Source organism: Pelophylax lessonae, assembly GCF_965119305.1.
Source record: "Pelophylax lessonae genome assembly, chromosome: 5".
Classification (NCBI taxonomy): Eukaryota; Metazoa; Chordata; class Amphibia; order Anura; family Ranidae; genus Pelophylax; species Pelophylax lessonae.
This window is the reverse complement of record NC_138772.1, coordinates 70,548,175-70,562,573: the sequence shown is the minus strand read 5'-3', so window position 1 is coordinate 70,562,573 and position 14,399 is coordinate 70,548,175. Positions and strand designations below refer to the sequence as shown.

The following is a 14,399-nucleotide window of genomic DNA, read 5'->3' as shown; positions in this document are numbered from 1 at the left end:
GAGGTTTACAACCACTTTAAAAAAATCACATAACGTAACCTCTTTTTCCATTTAAAGGCCAACTGAAGTTTTTTTTTTTTTTTAGCTTTTTTGGGCCTGTATACTGACATGTTATGGTTTATAAATGCTGTATCTTTTGCTGCTTACTGCTCTCCCACTCCTGTGCTCTGTGCTGGCAGAGCTGAGTAACAGCCACACCCCTCATCCCATGTCCTCACACAGACTTGCACTGCAGAGAAATGCCCCCCCCCCCTCAGCTCCCCTAATTACTTACCTGAGCCTAGTCTCAATCCAGTGAAATGCACAAAAGCAGTGACTCTCTTGGCTCTCTCTCTCCTCATTGGACAGAGAAGCAGCAGAGGAAGCCTTTAGCTCCTGCTGCTGTGGATCATGACTAATGAGGAGAGAGCAGGGGATGGGACAAAGCCATGCTTTGTGTGTCAATGGACACACAGAGCCAGCTCGGCAGTGAGCACATAAGAGTTTCCCCATAGCAAGCAGCTTGATATGCGGGCACTGGACAGGGGATAGGTTACAGGAGAGCCAATAGGTGACACCAGAAGTGGAGGATTGGGGCTGCTCTGTGCACTCATAAGTATGTTTGTTGATTAATACAAATAAATATGTTGCCTTTAAAATCACTTTAATGGTGTATTCATATATCAGACTTACAATAATGCACATCATGATTTGAATTTTAGACCCTCGATGTGGAAAAAGGGTGTTTTTTTTTGTTTTGTTTTGCAAATGTTATGGAATGGGAATGTCTGGAGAATCTGTTTAGGATTACAACTCATTAGGTTACAGTTTTCAGTTGCTTGGTGTGATTTATAAGCTATTAGTTATCTATGGCTGGTCTGTCATGCAGTGTCTAAAGCTGGCCACACACTGCTATTATTATTATTATTATACAGGATTTACATAGCGTGAACAGTTTACGCAGCACTTTATAATATAAAAAGGAGACAATACAGTTACAATAAAATACAAGAGGATTAGGAGGGCCCGGCTCAGAAGAGCTTATAATCTAATAGGGTGGGGCAGGTGTTACAAAAGGTTGTAACTGTGGGGAATGAACTGATGGAAGAGGTCAAAGATTAGTAGGAGGTGTGATAGGCTTCCCTGATGAGATGAGATTCAGGGATCGCCTAAAGGCAGCTAGAGAAGGAGATAGCCGGACAGGTTGAGGTAGAGTGTTCCAGAGGATGGGAGAAGCTCTGGAGAAATCCTGGAGATGAGCATGGGAGGAGGAGACAAGAGAGCTTGAGAGTAGGAGGTCTTGAGAGGAACAGAGAGGACAGTTTGGGTGATATTTGGAGACAAGATTGGTGATGTAGCTCGGGGCAGAGTTGTGAATGGCTTTGTATGTTGTGGTTAATATTTTGAATTGAATTTGCTGGGCAATCGGGAGCCAGTGTAGGAATTGGCAGAGACGGATGGCAGACGCTGAGAGGTTGGTAAGGTGGATAAGCCTGTTAGAACTTTAACCATGGGTGGCCCTGGCAGCAACGCCTGGTTGGACAAGCTTTTGAAAAATTGAAGGAGTCAGCAGAGAGTTGTAGCTGTTGTTTGTGTATTCTGACAGCCAGCTGTTAACCTGTCCTACTTCTGGGGGTCCCTACTAGCCTCCCAGGGTAGGGAAATGATACACCTATGTCAAATGCTTACTGGTGTCCTTGACCCCATTGGGGAGACTTCAAGTTTTTACCTATTCCTATGACAATAGGACCAGATTTAGATAGTTGGTTGTAACCTGGACAGAGAGAGGCGTAGACAGTGATACTGTTCTGATAGAAGATCTAAGATTTCCCCATTTCACTTGAGGTAATTGTAGCCGTATTAGTGCACTTGCGTCAGAGACAATTGAGTACTGTCCGTGATACTTTTTTTTATTTGCACTAACATACAATTTTTCAGGACAAGCTTTCGGGGTATGTCCCCTTCAGCCCCCTTTAGTGCTGCTTGGATATTGATGAAGGGGACATACCCCGAAACCTTGTCCTGAAAAATTGTATGTTAGTGCAAATAAAAAAAAGTATCACGGACAGTACTCAATTGTCCCCATTTCACTTAAAAGTCAGGAAGTGAGGGGGAGTCTGCTTAGCAAGAATACAGACCTCAGCACTAAAGTACTCTGAACTAAAGTTTTGACTGGGCCCAGGCTTTACCAGTTACTTTTTATTAAAACTTTAAACTCATGTTTTAGAGCGGAACGCCAAACATTTTTTTTTTCAGTTCTATTTAAAGTTAAAACCTTTTTGGGGAAAGACTCCAGCCTTATTCCAGCCCTATGATCTCTTTCCTACTAAAAAGGACGGCACAGTGCGGCACAGTGCGGTAGTGGTTAGCACTTTCACCTAGCAGCACTAGGGTCACTGGTTTGAATCCCAACCACGACACTACCTGCTTGGAGTGTGCATGTTCTCCCTGTGCCTGCGCGGGTTTCCTCCAGGTACTCCGGTTTCCTCCTACACTCCTAAGACATGCTGGTTGGTTAATTGGATCCTGTATAAAAAAAATTGGCCCTACTATGTATGTATGTGAGTTAGGGACCTTAGATTGTAAGCTCCTTGAGGGCAGGGACTGATGTGAATGTGCAATGTATATGTAAAAGCGCTGCGTAAATTGACAGCGCTATATAAGTACCTGAAATAAATAAATAAATAAATACTAATAACATTGGCAACAGGCAGGTAAAACACTGGCCAGGTGGCAATTTCAATATAAAACAGCATTCATGATTGCATAGAAACAGAGTTTTTATAAAGAAATACATACTTGGAATCTGTTGAATCTTGTGCACCACCACGAAGGCGTCTGACAGTCCCACTTTGACAGGGTGATTGGTGGAGCTTATATCCATTACCGGTACTGGGATCTGCAAGACAAAGTTGCATTTGTGTTACAAAGTGCGGCTCTGGTGACTAGGATAACGGCTCATGATAATAGACATCAGCACAGTACAGTATCATCATAATCACTCTGCTTTATTGAAGGCAATCATGCATCTGGAAAACAGACAAATCAGATATTGTGTAGGTCTTTCTCCGGATCTCTGCTTTAATTGCCTGTATCCATTCGTTCTGGTGACTAACTACTTCTCTCTTCACACTGGCAAATTCCTATCACACATCTCCTATCTCAACTGGTTTGTTCTCACAACACTCTATATTTTAGAATCTGTCTTTCCAGTGGTTGTGTTTTGGATCCACTGTGTCTTAGCAATACCTCGTGTCTTAGCGATACCTCGTGTCTTAGCGATACCTCGTGTCTTAGCGATACCTCGTGCCTTTTTGAGAAAGCAAAGAAGGACACGTTTGTATGTAGGCAAAGGACACACCCCTGCCATGCCCCCAGCTTGGCAGATTGTAAAGAATGAATATGCAGAAAATGATTGGGTCCTTTTTTCCACTAATTCTCATTCTTACTGGCTGTGCAAAACACAAAATATAAGAATTCAGAGGATAGATAGAAGGTTTAGCTTTTTATAATATAATATAATATAATATAATATAATATAATATAATATAATATAATATAATATTAAATAACACATTGTTTAACGAGATCTATATCTCTAGACCAGAAAGAAGGACAAATAAGGAGAAAAGAAGGACATTGGGACTCCATTTGAAAAGAGAGACAGTCCCTTAAATGACAGTTGGGAGTTATGTCTTAACAGTAGAGAGCAACAAATGTGATTTGCCTTAGGCCTCAGACATACTGTTTGCTAAAAGTGTTTATGTTAAGAGATCTGCACATGCCACTTCAATCCGACATTCCATCTGCACTAGTGAAACGTTATCAATTGCCGGCTTGCCACAGTACCTGCAGCTAGAGAGGTGAGTGTGGGCTTTGTTTTAAATGTAAATGTGTTAAAGCTGAACTCTGGGCAAGTATAAGATGCAAAAATGAATTTAGTACTGTAATCACTAATATATCATGAAAGGAGAATTATGGGGTTGTAAAAAAAAAAAAAAAAACACACATCATTCTTTATTTCAATCAAGCAGTGAATCCAAAAACAATTACTGTTAAAGGTGAACTCCAGACAAACTACTAAATACACACAGTAGGTGAAACATATATAAGGGAGCTCTTTTACCTGACAAAAGTTTTTTTTAGTTCTGTCTATCCAGTTCTGAAATGTCCACAGCTCTGCCACACAGCCTAGCCCTGTCTGACACCTAAGGGGACCTGAATTTTCACATCTACATTTAAGTAACATCATGTCTTGCCCCCACTTTTTGATTGAACAGTGAAAGGAGAAGTAGCAAACTGTTGATCTAGTTTCAATGTTACTCTACTCTCTCCTTCTAGCAACATTATCCATTTGCCCCCTTGTTACCATATGAGCACTACAGCACAACTGATTGACTTGTACCACATCTCCCTATCCAAGTCTAAGCTGTGTTGAACAGTGGATTACAAGAGTCTGATACCAGGTAAATTTTCCATACTTGTTCTGCTTGCATTTACAAAATACATTTAAATAATGATGTATTAATAAATACAGGAATTTCCCGGGTTACAAACAAGATAGGCTCTGTAGGTTTGTTCTTAAGTTGAATTTGTATGTAACTCCAGACCAAAAATTTTTTTTTACTTTTTGGATAGCATAGGGAACGGTAAATGGCCATGCAGTGATGTGGTATTGCTGACAAGTCTGCCGGACAGTAGGTGGCAGTATGCAGTGAGCAGCAAGATGGCTGCCGGCGGTTTCCTGGACTTGCTTGACATCATGCTGCCTCTGTTCTTAAGTATGAGTCATATGTAAGTCAGATGTTTGTAACTCGGGGACTGCCTGTATAGAGATCTAATAATATATCTGCCTGGAATTTAGCTTTAAATACCTCCTGACTTGCATATTTATTATTTCATTTTGTGTTTTCCTCTGGTATTCTCTTTTAATGCAGGTCCCCTCTGATATTCATATTAGCCCTATTTGAGACTCACAAATTCAGCTTTTTGCATATTCTGAATAATAAAAGATTTTTCATGTGGTGTATTTGATTGTTATACTCATTTATGAAGAGCAATACAAAGAAAACACAAGCACCCCATTTATACTGAATAAAGAATACAGCTAGTTAAAAGAAGAAGAAAAGGATAAAGCACATTTTTTTGAAATCTCCTATTCAAATTTCCCCGTATAAGTAGCAATCTTGTTTTCTGACCTTGAAAGGATTGCATTTGAAGTTAAATGACTACTTAATAGATTCGGAGGAAAAAAAGAATGACTCAATTAATACCTATCACACAGCCTCTGAGCACTCATAGTATTTTTCTGTTCTTAGATAGATAAATGAACATTTAATTAAAAAGAAAAATAAAAGAACAAAACAGTCGCTCCTAATCTGTTTGTTTAGCAAGGCCCGAAGCGAAAGAAAAAAAAAAAAAAAAAAATAGCGCAGGGCAGACATGACCATGTGAAGAGGGGAGACAGGGCAGGTGTGAGTTAAATTAAATTGTTTTGAGTTGGGGGGTATTCAGGGATTGGTGTATCAGGTTTGGGAGGGGTTGAGGTACAGTTAGGAGGGGTGGCCCCTCAGATTGGAGGTCAGTGGAAGTTCAACGGACGAAGGAAGAAGAAGCTTGGTCACCCACCTTTTTCACTGCAGAGCATCTCACCTCAGCTTCCCTGGTCTGTGATGGCGGATTTGGACGTTTTGCTGGAGCAAATTAAGGCCGCTGCCGCGGTGAAGGGGACTGAGTGGCTCCGGTCCCAGGTCTCCACGTTGATGGGGGTTCAGGACTCTGCACAGGATTCGGAGGGGCTTGCGGTCCCGCGGGCTCGGCGGTCACGGCCGCCGGAGCGTTTTTCACCGGACCCTTCCCCTCGAGCTCAGCGTCATCCTAGGAGCCCCGACAGGGACCCTTCAGGGCCGCCGGCTAAGCGTACTCCTGCTGCGGCCGTGCGCGCCTCTGGGAGGAATCCTCTGCATGGACGGAGCTCTGGGGGTAGTGGGGGGAGGCGGCCTTCGGTCTCTCCCCGTCCCTCTCGCCGGGGTGCTACTGGACTGGCGGGCTCCCCTACTGGCGATGCTCCGGTCGGAGGGGTGCCTCGGCGTGGGAGCGGCTTCATGGCGGCCGGTGGCAGCAGTGATCGGCGGGACTCGGAGTCGGCCTCGGCTGGGCGCAGAGAGATGACGCGGCGGGGCAAGTCACGTGGCCGGGTCATCGGAAGTTCGGCTGGTTCACAGAGGTCTCCGTCGGGCGGAGCTGGAGTACGGGGGCGTGGACGCCTGTCGCTCGGCTCTGCAGATGGCGGGAGTGCGACACCTGGTGGACGGATGTCGGCGGTGCCCGGGGACGATCGTTCGGAAGGCGAAGTGTCCGGATCGGATGTGGAAGAGGATGTCGGTGGTCGGTCGGCGACGAGGGAGGCTGGATCGGCGGCTGGGGGCGCCCCCCCTGGGCAGACAGGTGAGGTCACAATTCCTTCTCTGGCTTTGTCTGATTTGCGGGGCTTGTTTGGTGTGGGGGGTGGGAGTGCTGGAGGGGCTCGGGGGGTGGGGGTGTCCCGGCCAGTGGGGGCGGGGACCCCGGAAGGGGGTGATAATGGGGGTTTAAGGGGCTTCCTCCTGGGTCTACGGGACCTCTTGGGGCGTTTGCCCCCGGGGGACGGGGGCCGCTTGTCTCCAGCGGCGGCTTGGGTGCCTCCGGCGGGGGGCTCGGGCACGGAGCCGGGGGGGGCCCCGGGGCTGGCGGGGCCGTCTTCCACGGGGCTAGTTGCGGGGGGGGCTGGGGCCCCTCCCCAGGTTGTTGGTGCTCCGGCAGTGGTGGCGGTGACGGCCGGGGCGACGGGGGACAAGACCGGGACGGCGAAGGAGGGGAAGGCGGACGCTGTTCGCCTGGACGATTCAGCGAAAGGTGAGGTATATGTTTGTTTTGAGGGCCCGTTGGGGGCACATTTGAAGCAGGAAGTCCGGGAGAAGATCTGGAAGGGTGAGTACGTGGAAATCTTCACGCTGTTGCCCCTCGAGAAGTTTCACCTGGACAGGGTTAAACCGGAGGAGCGCAAGAAGGAGGACGAGGAGGCGCGACGCTATCGGCTTATCCCTCGGACCTTCGCCAATTGGCTGCAGGCCTTTGCCATTCTGGCGGGCGTCATAGGGGAAAAGGCGCCGGAAAACTGCTCGGCCCTGTTCTGCTACATGGACGCTGTAGGGGAAGCCTATCGGGTTTACGGGGGGTCGGCCTGGCTGCGGTACGACGAACAGTTCCGGCAGCGGAAGGCGGTTAGGCCGTCCTTGCGGTGGGACCACAAGGACATCAGCCTGTGGATGCGGCTCATGTCGTCTGCGAAGGCTCCGAATCAGTTTTTTCCAGGGGGGGCCGGTGGTTCTGCGACCCCGGGACAGCCGGCCGCAAAGAGGAGGGGTTTCTGCTGGCAATTTAATGAGGGTTCCTGTAAGTTCGGTGGCACATGTCGCTTCAAACATGAATGCTCCGGTTGCGGAGGTTCCCATTCCTTGGCTCGGTGTTTTAAGTCCGGAAAAGGGCGGTCCGGAGAGCCTTCGCACAAAGGGGACGACGCCGGTGAGGGTGGAAAGGCTGCGGCCTTTTCTAGATAGGTACCCCGATAGGGCGGCTGCTCGACTTCTGTGGGAGGGTTTTGCGGTGGGTTTTCGTATCCCTTGCTCTTTGGCCTCGGTGCCGCCGGTGGCGAGGAATTTGCGTTCGGCATTGCGCCACCCTTTGGTGGTGTCGGATAAGTTGCACAAGGAAGTGGCTCTCGGTCGCATGGCGGGCCCGTTCTCGGAGGTGCCGGTGCGTGACTTGGTGGTTTCGCCGTTGGGGGTGGTTCCCAAGAAGGAACCCAACAAGTTTCGCCTCATTCACCACCTCTCCTTCCCGAAGGGTGGGTCTGTGAATGACGCCATCGACCCGGAGGCCTGTACGGTGTCTTACATTTCCTTTGACGCCGCGGTGGCCTGGGTGCGACATTATGGGCGGGGGGCCTTGATGGCCAAATCGGACATTGAGGCGGCGTTCAGGTTGCTCCCGGTTCACCCGGACAGTTTTCGATTGCTGGGCTGCCGGTGGCAGGGGGCGTATTATGTGGATCGCTGCCTTCCTATGGGCTGCTCCATATCATGCGCGCTGTTTGAGACCTTTAGTTCCTTTGTGGAGTGGGTGGTTCGGGAGGTTTCCGGTGTGAATTCGGTGATCCACTATTTGGACGACTTTCTGTGTGTGGGCCCGCCCGCTTCCAACGGGTGCGCGATCCTGCTTGCCACGTTGCAGCATGTGGCCGGGAGCTTCGGCATTCCGTTGGCCCCCGACAAGACGGAAGGCCCGACCACGGTGCTCAGCTTCCTGGGCATTGTCGTGGATTCGGAGGCCATGGAGTGTCGCCTACCGGAGGATAAATTGGGGGCTTTGAGAGCTGAAATTGAAGGGGTGCTGGGTTTGCGCAAGATTCAGTTGCGCAGCTTGCAGTCGTTGCTGGGTAAATTGAATTTTGCCTGCCGCATTATGCCCATGGGCCGGGTCTTCTGCCGACGGCTGTCGGCGGCGACTTCGGGGGTGAAGTTGCCCACTCACTTCGTCAGGCTCAACAGGGAACACAGGGATGACTTGCGTCTGTGGCACGGTTTTTTGGCCACATACAATGGTAGATCCTTGTGGATGGCCGGGCCGATCAGCAACTTTGATTTGGAACTGTTTACCGATGCTGCTGGTTCGGCGGGGTACGGGGCTTTTCACCGGGGGGCGTGGAGCGCCGCCCCTTGGCCGGGGGCATGGCAGGTAGCGGGGCTGGTCAGCAACTTGGTGTTGCTGGAACTGTTCCCGGTGGTGGTGGCCCTGGAGATTTGGGGGGCGGAGTTCAGGAACCTGAAGGTTCGCCTCCATTGCGACAATCTCGGGGTGGTTCAGGTGATCAACCGCGCGTCGGCTTCGTCTCAGCCGGTGGTGCGCCTCCTCAGGTATTTGGTTTTGCGGTGTCTACGGTTGAATGTTTTCCTGTACGCTGTGCACATTCCGGGGGTTAAGAATGATATTGCTGACGCGCTGTCTCGTTTTCAGTGGGACAGGTTCCGGGAGTTGGCACCGGCAGCGGAGCAACGCGGAGTCACGTGTCCGGAGTGGCTATGGGGGATTGCCTTGGGGTCCTCGCTGGATGGATCAGGAAGTCGGTGAGCGAGTCCACGTGGTCGGCTTATTGCAAGGTATGGTTGGAGTGGCTCGAGGTGTTGCGGGTGGCATCGGTGGATCCTCTGGGTCCGGAGGTCAGGTGGGTGTTACTTTCTTTTGTCTCTGATCATTTTGAGAGGGGCGCGTCGGCTTCCGCTGTGGCTCGCAAGTTGTCCGGCCTGGCCTTTCTGTTTAAATTTCGGGGTTGTCAGGATTACACGAAGGACTTCGTGGTGAGACAAGCGTTACGGGGCTATTCCAGGGCTTATCGGAGGAGGGACACTAGGCGCCCGGTGTCCTTCGCTCTTTTGCAGGACGTCTGCCGGCAATTGGGGGAGCACTGCGCCTCGAGTTACGAGGTGGTGTTGTTTAAGGCGGCCTTTTCTCTCGCTTTCTTCGGGGCTTTCCGGATTGGGGAATTGGTCAGCTCCTCCCGGACGGTGCCGGGGGGCCTATTGGGTAAGGATGTCTCTGTCGGTCGGGAGGGGGTTACTATCCTCCTTCGACGGTCCAAAACGGACCAGAGTGGCAAGGGGGTCCGTGTCCGGTTGTTCGCGGTGCCGTCTTCACCGCTGTGCCCGGTAGGGGCGGTTCGGGATTACTGGGCACTCCGCCCTTCGCGGCCCGGTTCATTTTTAATGCATGCGGACGGGTCGTCGTTATCTCGTTTTCAATTTGTATCGGTGTTCAGAAGGTGTGTGGGCTCTTTGGGTTTGGATGCCAGTAGGTTTGCATCTCATTCCTTTCGGATCGGGGCGGCCACTGAGGCTGCACGCTGGGGATTGAATGACGATGCGGTCAAACGCATTGGGCGCTGGGAGTCTAGGAGGTTCTTGTTGTACGTTCGTCCACAGCTGTTGGTGTAGGGTATGTACGGGGGGTGGTTTTGTCGCTGGGGGGGTGTGGGCCCGGCTGGTTATCTGATTATTGGTTGGTTTTCTTTTCCTTTTGTCCCCTTTTCTTGTAGGTTTGGAACCCTGCCTTGTTTGGATCGTGGGACACTCGTATGTTTTCTGGGGGGCCCGGAGAGCTGATGTGCGTCCTAATGGTAGACAACTTGGTTTTTCTCGGCACGAGGCTTGTGTCAGGTGGCTGGGGGTGCCGGGACTTACTTGGGGCAGGGTCCTTCCCGAAGTGCATCGTTTCGCCCGGTTGGACAGGCAGCCAGATGTTTTGGTGCTGCATGCCGGGGGCAACGATTTGGGGGCCAGGTCCGCGCGGGCCTTGATCAGGGACATAAAGTTGGATTTCCTTCGGCTGCGCACGGCTTTTCCGGCGCTGCTTGTAGTTTGGTCGGATATGGTGGCCCGCACGTCCTGGCGCATGGCCAGGTCGGTCGCGCGCCTTAATAAGGCTCGGATTAAGTTGAACAAGGAAGTGGGGCGCTTTGTGTGTCGGAATGGGGGGTTGGTGGTTCGCCACCTGGAGTTGGAAGTGGACACATGGCGGTATCTGCGGGATGATGGAGTCCACCTCAATGCGGTGGGTATAGATTTATGGGCCCTGGGATTACAGGATGGGATCCAGCGAGCCTTGAGGGTTTGGAGGGGCACGCAAGGGTAAGGTGTCACCCTTGGGTGCTGGTGGCGTTTTGTTGGTCTTTGCTGGCGGGGGAGGTGAACAGTTTAGGATAAGGGTATGGTTGGGACTCATCGTTGGTATGGGTCCCTATGGTGCATTCCATTTAATGTCAGTTTAAATGGAATTCAAAATGGTGGCACTGCGGGGAGTGGTTTGTCTCCGAGCCGGTGACGCGGCTGGAGGCCTATCAGGGCACAGGTCCCGCAGTGCAGGATTTGGAATTATTTGGAGGAGCCTCAAAGACCAACAGGCCTAATGACTGATTGTTTTATGTTTGTAAGGAATGTTTTTTCTCCTTATGTTAATTTTAAGGTAAAAGGGTTAATAAAATGGCTGCTGTGGCCAATTAACTCCAAGCACGGTGTGGTCTCAATTATTTAGGTAAAGGGAAAGGTTTATGGCATGGGGGTGGAGCCTTTGGCTTTAAGCAGCCTAAGAGTTTGGGGGTGACATCTATTCTACATTGGTCAAGCAAGGCCCGAAGCGAAAGAAAAAAAAAAAAAAAAAAATAGCGCAGGGCAGACATGACCATGTGAAGAGGGGAGACAGGGCAGGTGTGAGTTAAATTAAATTGTTTTGAGTTGGGGGGTATTCAGGGATTGGTGTATCAGGTTTGGGAGGGGTTGAGGTACAGTTAGGAGGGGTGGCCCCTCAGATTGGAGGTCAGTGGAAGTTCAACGGACGAAGGAAGAAGAAGCTTCCCACCCACCCTCCCTAATTTCTGGGACTGTTATGGTTGATTTTGATTCATGTCTTTTGTGCTTTCTGTCCTTTCTGGGGGAATTTTATATTGTCATGGCAGCTGGGCGTTTTGTTGGTCTTTGCTGGCGGGGGAGGTGAACAGTTTAGGATAAGGGTATGGTTGGGACTCATCGTTGGTATGGGTCCCTATGGTGCATTCCATTTAATGTCAGTTTAAATGGAATTCAAAATGGTGGCACTGCGGGGAGTGGTTTGTCTCCGAGCCGGTGACGCGGCTGGAGGCCTATCAGGGCACAGGTCCCGCAGTGCAGGATTTGGAATTATTTGGAGGAGCCTCAAAGACCAACAGGCCTAATGACTGATTGTTTTATGTTTGTAAGGAATGTTTTTTCTCCTTATGTTAATTTTAAGGTAAAAGGGTTAATAAAATGGCTGCTGTGGCCAATTAACTCCAAGCACGGTGTGGTCTCAATTATTTAGGTAAAGGGAAAGGTTTATGGCATGGGGGTGGAGCCTTTGGCTTTAAGCAGCCTAAGAGTTTGGGGGTGACATCTATTCTACATTGGTCATGTATCCAGAAGACTCGGGAAAAAAAAAAAAAATTGAAGGAAAAAACATTTGCTGTTTGTCAGGGAAATAATATACCAACAGATATAAATGCTAGGGAACATGTTTAAAGACAAACTCCAGCCAAAGTGATATTTTGGTGTTGCATGGTTGTTAGCATGCTGAATCACAGGCTGTTTTTTTATGTCTTTGAGGGCATCAAAGGTCAGCTTTTCTCAAAGAAACAGTACTTTTTAGCTCCTGCAGAAATTATTTAGATAATGGTGTCATGCTACCTGTAATGGATTTACCATAATCTACAATAAACAAATGAGTGTGTCCACCTGTGAGAGAGAGGCACCATCATGACAGATATACAATGCCATGCAGTGTTTCCATTTCTAGAATCCCAAACCTTTAAAAGCAAGACAAATCTAGGTTCCATTTTCAAACACAATACAAATATGGTACAACCAAGCCAAATTAGAACATTTAAAATTAAGAAGGATTTATTAACCTCTCCCCACTCACAATATTTTTTATAAAACCATTAATATATTTCATACTTTGAATTGTTAGGTACAATTACAGTATTAAAATAATATCATATAAAAAAAAAAAAAGAAAAAAAATCTCTTATTTCTTTTACCCTCCTCTCTCAGTTTTGTGCATTATATAGAGTATCTCTTTCTGTCTCATCTCTCTCTCTCTCTCTATATATATATATATATATATCTATATCTATATATATATATATATATATATATATATATTTATATACTGTATATTTTATACCAATTATTCCAGGTCTGCAAAGTTTTTACTATACAGTATACAGTTATCTGAAATATAATGTATTTCATACCTAAAACTTGCTTAGTTTTGTGTATTTATGATAAACTTTATTTAGCACCAGAAATGTATAGCGCACATGGCATGAGTCTGATGTCCTTCCCCCAGCTCTGGCCACTCCCGCCCCTTTATTGGGTTTAAATTCGCCTGTTGCCACTATTCCTGTGACTTGATAAAGTGCATGTGCACTGAATGCGTAGTCATGGCAACAGGGCTTGCTTGTGTTCCACGCTGGTTCCTGCACTTGGTTTGTCTCCATCGAGTGACGTCAATTCTGGACACCGCGCTGCCCTCATCGCTTCAGTGTAACAGACTATACACGTGCCAGGGGCATCCGGCTAGGATCCTTTTTCCTGCTCCACGGTGGGTCCTGTCTCCTGGTCATCCACACATCCATACATCTCCGAGAGGCACAGCGTTGGATTATCCCATTTTGGCTACTGGCATTTGTCTATCCTCAATGCCCTCACCGCCATCCGGACCTATGTGGTAACGTGCATGTAATCCCTGGTTTTATTTGTTCAATAAACTGACAATCATTATGGATTTCTGCTTGCTGGTTCTCCTTGACACTTTATTGCTATTCCTGTGTGCTGTCCATTTCTGGTGCTAAATTCATTTGCATTCACATCTTATGTTTGGGACTGGCAGAACAGGGATTGGTTCCTTTATTCGTTCAGTGTCTTCCTGGTTATTTCCTCCACAGGGGTTCCTGATTTAGCGCCTGGACTTTGTTTATATATGATATACTGTATACATACTTATGTATGCTGCTACTGCTCTCATAGTCAGAGAGATGGAGACATGTTATATGAGTGTCCTAGAGAACACTGCCATTAAAGCCCCTTTACGAATCATTGCTCCCAATCTCCATACTGGGTGCTAGTACCTCAGAACCAAAGGGCCCAAAAGACCACATGAGACATTGTTATCATTAAAGCAGAAGTAAACTGCCAAACAAAATTCACAATTTTGGGCCCACAGGTGCCATTTGACCTAATTATAAGTATGCACAGCATATCTGCACAATATGGAAAACACAATAAGGAAAACAATCCAGTGCTGTGATGTCTTCCACTCCTCTATGTCGCAACCCTTCCATCTTCACTTGCTTATTTTCTTGGTTCAGAATCTTCAGACTTCTTGATTGGCCAGGCCAGGATGATGTATGTGCATGCAAGTTACTCTGTCCTTGCACAGAATCATGCTGAGAATGTATAGTTAGCTGGTATGTCAGCACTTTTTATTAATCCAATTTTACTTCCACTTTAAGTCTTGTATGATGGCTATTCTTTCTAGTCTTCTTTCCCTTCACTCTAGTAAACAATACCTATTCCTCATGCTGAAGGAGTTAATGGACGCTTGAATTTGAGCCATCATTACATTAGTTTCCCATATGATATTTATTTTTGTCCTTAGATAGGACGCTCTGACCTGTACTGCAGGAGAGTGTCCTTGTAACTAACTGACAATAAAATTAATACACGTGTTCCTATTTATTCAAAACACATATTGCATAACATCCATTATGGTAATGAAAAATTCTGTGTTTACGATAAACGTGCATGTTCAGTGAT

At 47.9% G+C, this 14,399-nt stretch overlaps 1 protein-coding gene across 1 annotated transcript in view; it reads right to left on the bottom strand.

Annotated features, from left to right (window-relative positions):
• PLXDC2 (plexin domain containing 2) overlaps nucleotides 1–14,399 on the bottom strand; it is an 804,296-nt gene that overhangs the window by 183,464 nt on the left and 606,433 nt on the right. Inside the window, exon 7 of the mRNA XM_082259441.1 lies at nucleotides 2,779–2,878. Coding sequence (XP_082115567.1) covers nucleotides 2,779–2,878 — 100 coding nt within the window. The remainder of the gene's footprint in view (nucleotides 1–2,778; nucleotides 2,879–14,399) is intronic.